At 46.1% G+C, this 13,332-nt stretch overlaps 1 protein-coding gene across 1 annotated transcript in view; it reads right to left on the minus strand.

Moving 5' to 3' along the window:
* Positions 1-857: 857 nt before the first annotated feature.
* The window catches only part of PLCE1 (phospholipase C epsilon 1), a 333,692-nt gene continuing 321,217 nt past the window's right edge, over positions 858-13,332 (minus strand). The window contains exons 30-33 of the mRNA XM_004701341.2: positions 7,259-7,417; positions 4,943-5,161; positions 4,461-4,672; positions 858-2,176 (exon numbers count right to left, since the gene is read on the minus strand). Coding sequence (XP_004701398.1) covers positions 4,484-4,672; positions 4,943-5,161; positions 7,259-7,417 — 567 coding nt within the window. The 3' untranslated portion in view covers positions 858-2,176; positions 4,461-4,483. The remainder of the gene's footprint in view (positions 2,177-4,460; positions 4,673-4,942; positions 5,162-7,258; positions 7,418-13,332) is intronic.

The following is a 13,332-nucleotide window of genomic DNA, read 5'->3' on the forward strand; positions in this document are numbered from 1 at the left end:
AAAGCTTAAGATCCCCCCAAATCCTGTAGTAGACTGAATTTGCATATTTATATTCCTTTCGATATCAACTTCACTGATCAGAGTTCACTACTCGGATTCTAGTAGCATAGGGGTAAAGAAGGGGACTGAGTATGGTCCTGGTGGCTAATTGTTTAGATAACAGGAAATCTTTGTGGTATAATTCAGATAAGCCAACATCAGGTAGGGTAGCCCTGCTACATTTGGAACAATGCGTCATCCTTCCTAAAATCCCCGATAAGACCCTATCTCTAAGGCTCAAATACATGTTGAATGCCTTTTTTTAAATGCTTTTTTATACCTCACAATGTGATGAACAATCGGTTAGTTGTAGTCAGTTTGTGTGGAGTTCACGCACCTGTTCACGCATGGTCAGCTTCAGGTCTGGGCCGCAGCCGAACGAACTGCTATGGGCGGGGGGAGTCCAGTCACCGTCCAGTCACGTGGCGCGTGATCTCGACATGCATCTCATGACTGAGCACAGGTTCTTTCCATTGTGGTGCAATTGGGCGAGTAACTCAGCTTTCAACACATGGTAAGCCAAGCCAGAGAAACAAATACGCCTGTTAGTCTAAAGACTTTGCTGTCGGTCTTTTCCAGTGGGGCAGCATTGTACATTTGTTCCGGACTGTCTGATTTCAAAAGGCACCTGTAGAACCACCCCAGTGTAGTCTGAGCTCTATCCACCAACAGCTCTCGCTTTGAGCCAGTAAGAACCATCGAATGATAGACTAGCTGTGTGGCATATTTTCCACACTTCGGTTCTTAGAACATGCAGAGACCATGCTGATTGGCTGGTTGACGTTTACACTCGGTCAACAAACAGCTCAAAGCGAAGATTAGCTTTTCGTGTGTGCTTTTTTAATTTGCAGAAAACCATCCTATATTTGAATGATGTCCATGGGGTCGGAAAAGTTCAGATTCCACTCTGTAGGAACATGGGTATTTAATTTTAAAAAGCCGTAATATGCCTCACAGCAAGAATAAGCATCCTTTACACATATTTGACAGTTTAATACAGCAGGATTTGAGGAAAAATTTACGTTCAAAGGCAAGTCTGACTTGGATCAACAACTCTTCAGTGAAGAAGCTCTGACATAAATGCAGCCTGGTTCTGATGTTAAAAGCTCTATCTTCAAACAGTGAGAAAACCACTAATGCTAAGTCCATAAAGGGTATCAAGGAAGTTATGTATAATAAATAAGTACAGTGTCAGTCCAAACCTTGCTTCAATAAAATAAATCTCAATACGAAATGTACGTTTGCTTTTAGAAAATGGTTACATTTCTTAATAAGGAGTCACAACTCAGTCGATGAGAACTTGTACATCATTCTCAATTCATTCTGTGAACACCAAAAGTGGAACAATGTGAGTATATAAGCAATGAACTATGAAAAAAATCACAATTCTACACTATAAATTTTGAAGAGTGCACTATGATACATAATATAGAAACTAAATTTCACTTTAACGAATCTTAGGTTATAGGACATATTTACATTTTCCATGCCTCCAGATCTTCTGGTTATGAGCTATAAAATGTACGGCCCCAAAGCTTTCTAGTTTTCAGACAACGGTGCTGCTTGTTCCCCAGTCTGGGTTGAGTGAGGGTGAACAAGCTGGCCCTGACGCCAGTCGAGCTTGCCACCTGTTTTGGTATGGCCTCTGAGCTAAAGAGTTTTTACACTTATCAATGGTTGAAAAGAAATCAAGAGAATATGTGTGAGACATGAAAATTATATGGAATTCAAACTTCAGTGTCCATAAATAAGGTTTTATTGGAATATGACCATACTCATTCATGTACGTACTGACGAAGGCTACTTTTGAGCTACAACGGCAGAGTTTAGGAGTGAAGGGCCATCTGGCCCCCAAAGTCTAAAAATATTTACTATCTGGATTTTTACAGGCAACACTTGATGATCTCTGTTAAGTCTATTGTAAGCTCAGCAGTGTTTCTGCCGCCTGTTGATGCTTGGGCTTCTGCGGTCATCCTTGAGTGTACTGTGCTTAGCGTCAGCATGGACCTTACGTGAGTTGGGAAGGAGGCTTCAGTTCAGAACGCTTCCATTTCCAGTTGAGGTTTAAGGACGAGAAGGAAATTGCATTTATTTCCATCATGATCTTTATTTCGACTTCTTGCCAAAGGATCTTCACCTGGAATGTATACATGCGCTTGTTAGTGTATTTAAAATAAAGAGGCATTGACGGTGTAGCCTGGATTTAGGGTAGTTCAACCAACAGAAACCCAGAGCTCTGATGGCTGGATTTGGGGCCGAACTTTTGTCTCCCGTGAACTCACAGGATGTCCCTAGGAAGTGCAATGTGAGGCTATTTCTACCCGGAACACCATGTTCTTGGGAAAATTACTTTAGATTTTTTAATGTCATATTAAAATAAACTGTTCAACAGGAAGAAAAAGAATTCTAATTTTTATCTTCGGATATGAGTAAGGAAAATGCTAACTTATTTAGGAAATTTCATATTATTGCTGGGGAATAACCGTAAAACTTTAAAGTGACCAAAGTACTAAATTGGCCTTGTTAAGAGTGTTTGCAGAAAGACCCTCCCGCCCCCCTTTTGTGTTTTCAGAGTGGTCGTTCTTGGAAACACCGTGGTACAGGAAGCATAACCTGCCGTCGGGTTGACTCTGACTCAGAGTGACCCCATAAGACCCGTCATCTTTTAAAGAAATAGTCTTATTGGCAGATACGTCACAGACCGTACAATTGCAGTGTTCAATCGTGTAAGGCTGTAATCTGTATGAAAGTAGACCGTTACGTGGTGAGTTCAAAGAACAGGCCTTTCAGGTCTGAAATGCCAGACTCCCCACGCAATTCATAATTGAAAAATAGACTTCCAGTTATTATCCAGATGCTTAATGGCTGTGCCACCAGGCCTCCGTTGTAAGGGAGGCAGGGGCGGTCTGTGTCCCCCCACATCCACCAATGGTGAATTAAAGAGAACTCTCCAATCCAAACGACGCTGTGAGGTCAGCTTAATGATTCTGAACATGCGTTTCCGGTGGGAAATGTGGACCCAACAGCAGTCATTAAATCGCCACCCCCTTTCCAACTTTCCTGCAGTACACGTAATGAGCGATGCATATTAGAGGCAGCACATTCCTTTTCTGAAGTTAAATTTGGAATGACGCCGTGTGTTTAAGCACTTGGTGTAATCCTGTACCACGCTGAGGGCTCTCTCCAGAGGGAGTACCAGCCTTAGTGTGATTTTCGCACTTGTTAGGTGCTGTTGAGTGGGACCTGATCATGGCGACCCCATGGGATGGAGCACTGTGTCACAGGGTTCCCTGGTTGTCATTTCTACAGAAGCAGGGGGGTTTCCTGTAGAGCTACTGGGTGGATTTGAACCGCTAACCTTTTGGCGAGCAGCTCAGCCCTTCACCAATACCAATAGAACTCCAAGACTCTTTATATCATTATAGAAGTTATTATATAGAGGTATGTTTACATGATCAGGGAGTCCTGGTGGCATAGTGGTTACGAGTTGGGCTGCGAACTTCAAGGTCAGCAGCTTGAAATCACTAGCTGCTCCTTGGGAGAAAGACGGAGCTTTCTGTGCTTTTAAAACAGTGGTTCTCAACCTGTGGGCCATGACCCCTTTGGGGGGGGGTTGTCCAACGACCCTTTCACAGGGGTCGCCTGATTCATAACAGTAGCAAAACGGCAATGATGAAGTAGCAATGAAAATAATTTTATGGTTGGGGGTCACCACCACATGAGGAACTGTATGAAAGGGTCGCGGCATCAGAAAGGTTGAGAGCCGCTGCTTTAAAGAGTGACCATCTCGGACTCCTGTAGGAGTCAGAATCGACTCCCTGATAGCGAGCTTGTTTTTTTGCTACATTATCATACCTATGATTTATTTGTTGCAAGGTTCTTGATAGGAAAAGGCGTTATTTAAAACTTTGATCACCATTCTTGCAGACCTTCTACCACCTGTTAAGTTGGAGAGCCTTAACATTGGGTAGCTAGTTCAAAGACTCACTTGGCTTTTGGAGGCGGCCCTGATTGGCTCAGCCGCAGTGGGACTGAACAGAAGGCGAATCTGGGATACCAGACATTATTCACTTTCCTGTGCAGACTCACTACTGTCCGATGCTACCTGATGCGCACTGCTGCCCTCGCCCTACGGTTGCTTTCTGTACGGTCTTTGCAGGCAGGACTGACCAACCCTGAATTTCTAAGAACGGTGGGATATGCAGATATTCTGGATGAGGTGGTTGTCTGGTGTTTTGAAAGGGAGCCCTGGCAGCGGATTATTTGCTGGGCTGCTAATCAAGGTCAGCGGTTCGAAAGCATCAGCCACTGCCATGGGCTTGCTCTTCTCAGAAGACAAACGACAGAGGACACGTGACGCCCCGTGAAGAGGTTGAGGTTGAGCCCTGGCTCAGAATGCTGCGATGAGTGACCCGCTCTACCTGGTGCCACACGCTGCGCATGCTCACTGCCGAGAGTCCGCCACGTCACTTGAGGGTGAGCCGCTTGCGGTCTTCTCCTCCTTGTTCTGGACGCTCTCTGAGGCGCAGAGCTGAGAAGGCGATGGGAGCCCTCGGGGCTGTCTCGTTGACTTGGTGAGCTTCTTGAGTTCACTTGCAAAAGAAATGCCTTTCCGTTTATCTTCTCGGGATGCCTGGGGAGAAGAAGCAGCTTCCCTTGGTATTGGGTTAAACTCAGCAACCCCAGGCCTGTGATACTACATCAGGGAGAGCCCTCCCCCTTTCCTCCCTGGTCAATAGAGCATGTGAGAACGAAGGGCCAAGGGATTTCCCTCCCAGGACTGCTGAACCAGAAAGCCAACCGAGTCCTTCTCCCAGTTCATTTATTCGACTCTAGGATTTTCTCCTCTGCTTCCCAAGTGTGATGACACTGTGGGTAAGTCTATCGAACAATTTCTGTTTACCTGCACTTGCTCCTTTAGCTTCAGGATGAATTTCCCTGCACCTTTCCACTTGCTTTGGACCTGGAACACACACTCCTGATCCAAAAGAACCCGCTGCGAGGCCTTTAGGGTAGAAGACTTCTTGTTGGCAGGGTCTTTCAACACCTCTTCCATCAGCACGTAGTCACTCGGGTTGGGGTTGCTCAGAATGCTGTAGGAATATTTGGCTTTGCATAGGGTCTGGAAGGTAAGTAACGATCAACTGAATAAAGATTCGGTATCTCCCCAATGTATGCATTCGTTCTGAGTTAAACTTTCACGTGGTGGAAAACCACAGCTCTTCAGAGAGGTGGGAATCCTCCAAATCATGTCACCCGACTCCTTGTTTGAGATTTGTGCCGTTGTAGCTTATAACATCCTTCCCCCACCTAGCCCCATTTAGCGACAGACTAGTCCATGATGGAGGCAGTATTACCTCCACTTTCAGATGAAGTTCAAGCTTAGAGGTTAGACAAATTCCAGAGAATACACAACTCGCAAGTACCGTACATACTTGAGTATAAAACCAATCCAAATATCAGCCGAGGCACCCAATTTTGCCACAAAAACAGCATTAAAAATGTGCTGAAAAACTCAGTTAATACATGAGTATATACGGTAGGGACCTGAACCTGATTTTCTGCAGGTGCCAAGGCCCAACAGACAAAATGATCCAACCACGAGTGGCAGAATCCCGATTCTAGGCAGCCTCCCCCACCCCACTAGGCTCCCTCTTCATCACACGGTCTTGGATGTTGAAGCAATTCTAGAAGTTATTTGGTATCACCTCTCAGAGCATTTCATATATTTTTCAAGTATGCATTTGTAAGTCATCAATTGTTTACTGAAAGCCTTCTAGATGCCAGAGATGGTGCTGTATATACTGTGAGAGACAAAGGTGAACAACAGAAGCTGGCTCCTCTTGCAGTTCAGTGTACTGAGGAAGCTAAGACAAACCAAACAACGGCACAAGAATAATAAATAGGACTTACATAGTGCTTATGTATTACGTGCCAGGTCCCCTGCCGAATGCCACACAGATATTAACTTAATTAACCCTCAGAACAACCCAGTTGTCTAAAGTACTGTTAGCACCAATACTATACTTGTCACATGGTGGTGGTTTGGAGCCAGCTGGTGAAATCAGACATAGTGGGAATATTTACACAACAGAAACTGGCACATGCTACAAAGCAGGGCTTTCCCCCCCCCCAACCCCCTTGGAGAGGCAGTTTACCAGCAGACCACAGAAACTGAGCGACAGAGAGGTTCAATGGCTTGCCCAAGATATTCAAGTTAGTAGGAAGTAGAGTTGGGATTTGAAAGCTGAACAATTAGATGTAAGGTTAGAGCTTTTTCTCTCTTTTTAAAATTTAATCATTTTATTGGGGCTCATACAACTGTTATCACAATCCACACATCTATCTATTGTATCAAGCACATTTGTTGCCCTCATCATTCTCAAAACATTTGCTCTCTACTTGAGCCCGTGGCAAGGTTAGCGCTTTTCACTGCTACACTATCCCAGCTTCTCAAACGGGGGTTTTACGAATACACCACGACAAGGTTTTGAAGACAGAAATCAATTCTCCGAAGCCAGGTTAACCCAGCAGCATGAGCAAGGGGAGAAGCCTTCTGGGCATCACCGCGTCTTCTCTGAAGCCGTCCCGGGGCACTGAACCACAACTCTGCACTCTCAACCTAAGGTCATTATCATCAGCACTGTGTCCAGCTCCCGACTCCCGCACAACCAAACCCACCCAGGGGCCGGAGCTACTCCTGACTCGCGGTGACCTTGCAGTGCAGAGAACTGCTCTCCCATGCTGGGATCTCCGGGGGTCTTCTGAGGCGTCTGTGTGTGCTGACCAACTACCAACCCCACTGTATGTATCACTCAGAACCTCCTTTGACTCCTACTGGGGACTAGGGCAGCGGTTCTCAACCTGTGGGTCACGACCCCGTTGGGGGGTCGAATGACCCCTTCACAGGGGTCGCCAGATTCATAACAGTACTAAAATGGCAGTGATGAAGTAGCAATGAAAATAATTTGTTGGTTGGGGGGTCACCACCACATAAGGAACGGTATTCAAGGGTGGCGGCACTAGGAAGGTTGAGAACCACTCTACTAGGTCACCATCTGCTGAATGAACAAATGACTATTTCCCAGCCTTTCCGAGGCACACTCCGTTCTCTGTCCAGGACTCCAAAAGGAACCGCCAACGCAGGCCTCGGATTTGTCTCAAGAACTGACCCCCAGGACTAGCACGGCGTAGGGCTCGGGAGAGGAGCGGCTTTTACCTGTTGAATGACGTCCTGGGCGGTGCTGACACGAGGCGCTTTGATGACCGTCCGGGGCTGCTCGGGAGAGACATCATGCACTTGGACAAAGAAACTCTCCTCTTCTGAGCCGCAGGTCACCTCTCTGTCATCTTGAACAATGCTCTTCTCATCTTGGTTCTGTGTGAAAATAAGTAAAAAGAAAGAAAAGAAACTTCAGGGTATAGAAATACAGATTTTTTAACAAAAATGAAAAATTCCCATTCCAACTCATTCTCTACACTACTCGCTGGTTGTTGGGTTATATATCTTTTTAGATATTTGCTATGGTTATACAAGCGTACTTTCATGCATCTGAACAAATATATAAACATTAAAAGCCTGGACCCATTTGCATTTAGATCATGATTATCATCAATTGGCACCTATGTTTTTCTCAATTCGCATTACTATATGAGGGTTAGCAGCTTCAAACGATCTTCTGTAGACGGAGATCTGGGAAAACGAGGCCAGGTAAGGACACATGAAACAACCCCATCTCAGCAGGTGAGAATTTGGCAGAAAGGTCTCTGTATTCCCAGCATTCTCTTAGTCTAATCTCTTGCGGTACCCTCCTGGCACAGTGGTTATACGTTGGACTGTGATCTGCAAGGTCGGCAGTTCAAAACCACCAATGGCTCCTTGGGATAAAGATGAGGCTTTCTACTGCTGTCAACAATTACACTCTTGGAAACTCACAGGAGCAGTCCTACCCTGTCCTATAGGGTCATTATGAGTTGGCATCAAGCGATGGCAGTGAGGTGGGGTTGTTGTTTTTGTTTTTTTAAATTTCTTGGGACTCAGCCAGTGAGATGCTGCTAACTAGACTGAAGAAAACAAGAATCATTGTCACTATCTTGGGTGTTCCTAGAGCCCAAGATGCAGAATTGCCCCATTAATATCAAAGTCAGAATGACCAGTGCCCTCAGGTGGAGCCAAGCTGCAACCAAGGTCGCAAGGAACTGGTTACGGGGGCTTCTGGTCAGTCAGTTACACTGGGACAGAACTGCCCCAGTTGTTTCATTAACCTTTCAGTCACGGGACTTATAATTTATAGCACTGGAATTTCTGGACTCTGTTCATATTATGGAAGAAGAGTTATCTATTTTTATATCACAAAATGAGATTTTTTTCTATGACATATGCTATTATACAACTTCTTTCACCCTCCATTTGAAGACGGCTGTCATTATTGATGGCAGTTCTTAGATCTCCCTGATAAGATATGACTACAAAATATACTGTTGTGCTCATCCATAGACATCTAAGGAGTCAAAGAGCTGAGGGACAGGACATATGACGTAATTTATAGTCTCGACAGCCTGGACATTTGAATACAAACAAGGGAAAAAAATAAAACAAACAAAAAAGGTTCCAAACAGCCAATTGCCCATGCCCTGAGCAGTCTTTCTTCAGATCGCACGTGCTTCTGATGACTCTTTAACCACCTCAGAGAACACAGGTGATGAACAAAAGATAAAAACCACAGCCCCATGTGTACAGCCTGTTCCAGTTCATCAAGCCTTTTCCCTCCACAAGGTCTATAGATTTGACATGAATCTCACAACAGTTTGTGAGCCAAGTAGGAAGTTTCTTGGAGCCTTGGTGGCTTACGGCCTTGGGCTGCTAACCACGAGGTCAGCAGTTAAAACCGCCAGCCACTTCACAGGAGAAAGAGGAGCTTCCTATTCCCATAAAGAGTTCTAGTCTCAGAAACCCAGCGGGGAAGTTCTAGCCTGCCCTACAGGGCCCTATGAGTTGGGACTGACTCCGGGACAATGAGTTGTTATGAGGGTCGTTTTTATTAGAAAAGGCAAACATTACCGTCGAGTCAATTCCTGCTCATGGTCGCTGTATTAGTCTGGGTGCTTTAGAGAAACAAATCCACAGAAACTCATGTAAAAGAGAGAGTTTTATATAAAGGTTAACTGTGCATCAAGAAAAACATCCCAACTCAGTGCTGCCCAAGCCCACAAGTCCAACATTAACCCGTATGTCCAATACCAGTCCACAAAGTCCTCCTCCATTTCACAAAACAGATGCAATGACGCCGACTGCAGGAGGAAAGCCAAGTCAGTGAATGTGTGAGCATCTCAGCGCTGGCAGGGGTCTCCACATGGCTGCTCCAGCACCCAGGGCTGCATCGGGGTAGGCCCATGTGGCTTCTCCTCAGAGATGTCTTGCAGGAAGTCAGCTTTGCAAGCTGAAGCTGGAAACTGCTAAGGCAGCTGCACCCTGGTGCGACCATCACGAAGCAAGAGACCCGAGCCATTTATCCTTCCACCCTTCAATTAGCCCCACATGTGTTTATCGGCCAGGTTGGCACAATAAACTAACTAACTCATTCGCCCTGTGGGGCGGAGCAGCACAGCCGCAGAGGGTCTCTCAGGACGTAAGCTTGAAGGAAGCAGACCACCACATTCTTCTCCTTCAGAGCAGTAAGGGGATTTGAACTGCTAACATTTTGGTTAGTTGATGGGCTCTGAACCACTAAGCCACCAGGGCTCCTTAGTTTTTATTACACATTTTACAAATGAGGGCACTGAAGGTTACATTAGTTAGATGACGTGCGCCCAAGGTCATGGAATGAAGGACAGAGCCAGGCTTGTTTGACTTCCACTCTAGTATCTATCAGAGGGAGGTGCTCAGACGGCCTGGAGATAAGATAATTATAAAAGGCCGGCAGGAGAGATCAGAGGTCACAATAGTTTGGAGGCTTTTAATACATACGCAAACTGCTAGAATAGCTTTCTTTCTTTCTTTTTTAAAATCATTTTATTGGGGACTCTTTTAGCTCTTATCACAATCCATCCATACATCCATCGTGTCAAACACTTTTGTACATATGTTGCCATCATTTTCAAAACAGTTTCTTTCAACTTGAGCCCTTGGTATCAGCACCTCAAATAGCTTTCTAGACCCTGAAATCCCACCCACTGCCACTGAGTTCATTCTGAAGCCTGGTGACCCCGTGAGACAGAGTGGCACGGGATCCACGGTGAGACTGTGAAGCTTTATGGAAGCAGACAAACACACCCCAAAAAACACACAGCCCTCGAAACCAGCGTGCTGCCCCGGAGTCAATGCCACCTTTCAGTGACCCTACAGGACGGGGTAGGATTGTCCCAGTGAGTTTTCAAGACTATCAGTTTTTCAGGGAGTAGAAAGCCCCATCTCTCTCCCGAGGAGTTGCTGGTGATTTTGAACTGCTGACCTTGCAGTTAGTAGCCCAACAGGTAACTCACTGCAACACCGGGGATCTTTAGAGTAAAATGAGTGAAAATGTTTACAGCCCAGTCTCTGGTAAGTTAGTGCCCTCTTACATTCAATGATTCCCGAATTCCTCCATTCAACTGGGAATGAGGGGGCTTCGAAAAGTTTATAGGAAAAAATGGCAATGGATCATGGAGTTTTCCCACAGCTATTTGAACCCTTCCTCTTATTATTGATCATCACCCCATACTGTGCAAACCTTAGATATGTGATGGCAAATGTGATGTGCTAGCTTTTGAGATGTGTTTCACTATTTTAGAAAGTCTCCTCTCAACAGCGGCACCTCCAGGCTGACCTCCTAGGTTCCTCCCATCAGAAGGCCCTTGCTACTTCTCCCTGGGTGTTTATCCCCTTTCCCTTCAAATACCTTTCTTTTACACCAACCCCGATTAAGCCCAGATTCCGGGGAAACCTGTGCCTGCTGTGACAGACACTTCAGATGAAATATGGGCATTTCTGACCTCTTCAGTTCGGCCACATGTTGAGGACGGAACTGTGTTCCACTCCTCAGAAGATGTACTCAAGTCCTAACTTGCAGTCCCTGCAGCTGTTACCTTATTTGCAAAGAAGTGGATGTAATTAATTAACAGGAGGTAGATGAACCCTCATTTCTTTACAACTGGTGTCAACGTTATCAGAAGGGACCAGTGACTAAGCACCCGGCTGCCACCCCAAAGGGCAGTGGTTCCAACCCCCCAGCTGCGCACAGGGCAAAGCTGCGACAGACGGCTTCTGATGAGGATCAAGCCTTGGGAGCCCGATGGGGAAGTTCTACTTCTCCGAGAGCAGAGATTGGCCCACTGCGGCCCTCATGCCACGTGGGGCTCTTTGGGTACATCTGTAGTAAACATTTTTTTTAAGGATATTATTCAGATAACATGATTTCATTTGTCAAAATCTGTTTCTGGCTCTCAAATGGTTTCTAAATAACTGTGAGGCACACGATTGGCTCTTCCACTCAAAAGTTTGCCAACCCCTGTCCTGCAGACCCCCATGAGCTGGAATCAACCCAACAGCTGCGAGGATTCCTTCTAAGAAGAGAAGAGACACAGAAAGACAGATGATGACAGAGCCAGAGATTGAAGTAGTGCTGCCACAAGCCAAGGGATGCCCCCAGCCACCAGAAACAGTGGGTTCAAAGGATGACCTTTCTGTTAGCAGCGAGTGCTTAACCAGCCGGCCACACGGCACCTCTCCCTGCCATGGAGAGTATCACGATCACATGGAACTAGTTAATGAGGTGCGGAGTCTGGCTGGTGGCACGGATTCAACAGCACTCCAATAACAGCCGCAGCCACGAATGAGGGAAGACAGAAACACGGGGGAAGAGACATGCAAAGAAAGCCAGCATCTCTGGAGGAAGCAGGGCCCTACTGGCACCCTGACTTTGGACTTCATAGTCTCGGGAGTCTGAGAAAATACATTTCTGTGGTAATTTCTTACCACAGAACGAATTATCCTAAGAAACAAATATAAGCAATATAAATGACAGCCAAGAGCAGACCCAGTGCCTCTCGCAGGGCCCAAGAGGATGGCACAGCGTCCGCCTGGGCACACGGCTTGGTGGACAGAACAGTGGGTGTGACTCTAAGACATGAGCCCTTTCTACGGCTGCCTTGCCATGACGAAGCCTCCCGGAGCCCCGTTTCTTGCGTGTAAGGGTTCCACTTCCCTCACGGACCGTTCAACGTCATTGGAATGAGCGAGTACAGTAGCACATTAGGCAAACACTCCAGGGCAGCAACTCTGGTTTCGAGGGCTGTGTTTTTTGGGGTGTGTTTGTCTGCTTCCATAAAGCTTCACAGTCTCACCGTGGATCCCGTGCCACTCTGTCTCACGGGGTCACCAGGCTTCAGAATGAACTCAGTGGCAGTGGGTGGGATTTCTGGGTGCAGAAAGCTACTCGAGAAGCTGATACCAAGGGCTCAAGTTGAAAGAAAATGCATTGAAAATGATGATGGCAACGTATGCACACATGTGCTTTCAGCACTGTAAGACATTATGCAAACATATGGTTTAAAAATATACTTATTCAACCCCTCAGACCAATAATGAGAGTAGCCATACCAGGAGGGTAAGGGGAAGATGGGGGGAGGAGGGGGAACCTATCACAATGATCTACATATATCCCCCTCCCAGGGGGATGGACAACAGAAAAGTGGCTGAATAGAGGGTCAGTATAAGACATAAAAAAATAACAACAATTTCTAAATTATCAAAGGTTCGGGAGGTTCGGGAGGGAGGAAAAAAATGAGGAGCTCAACCCAGATCTAAATAACACACTCAACCAACTTGACCTCTTAGACCAGTGGTTCTCAACCTTCCTCATGCCATTACCCTTTCAGACAGTTCCTCATGTGGTGATGACCCCGAACCACCACATGAGGCATTGTGTGAAAGGGTCGCGGCCTGAGAACCACTGCCCTCGAAGCTAATGTTCCCATGCAGCTCATGAACCAGGGGAGGCGCTTTGGTGGTCGAATTGATTCGATGGCTCCCAACAAAACAGCTAAAACACAAAACAAAACGGAGGAGGAGGGAAGGCCATTAGAAATATGGTGGGGGGGCGGGTGTTATCCTTGAGAGAGAAACTAAGAGTAACTCAAAGGCCCGGCAGAGCCACTCACTCGCTATTTTCCCATAAAGCGACTGTTACAGAACCGCTTGTTCTTGACCTTAGCAATTGGTTTCTTTTTTTTTTTTTTTTTAGCAATTGGTTTCTGATGGGGGCGATCATTATGCTTCTTTGCTTCAACGGAGTGGCCTTTTAGGGAAGGCAGGTG

This window comes from Echinops telfairi, unplaced genomic scaffold, assembly GCF_000313985.2.
Source record: "Echinops telfairi isolate 266 unplaced genomic scaffold, ASM31398v2 ScPeMD7_70;HRSCAF=299, whole genome shotgun sequence".
Taxonomy (NCBI): domain Eukaryota; kingdom Metazoa; phylum Chordata; class Mammalia; order Afrosoricida; family Tenrecidae; genus Echinops; species Echinops telfairi.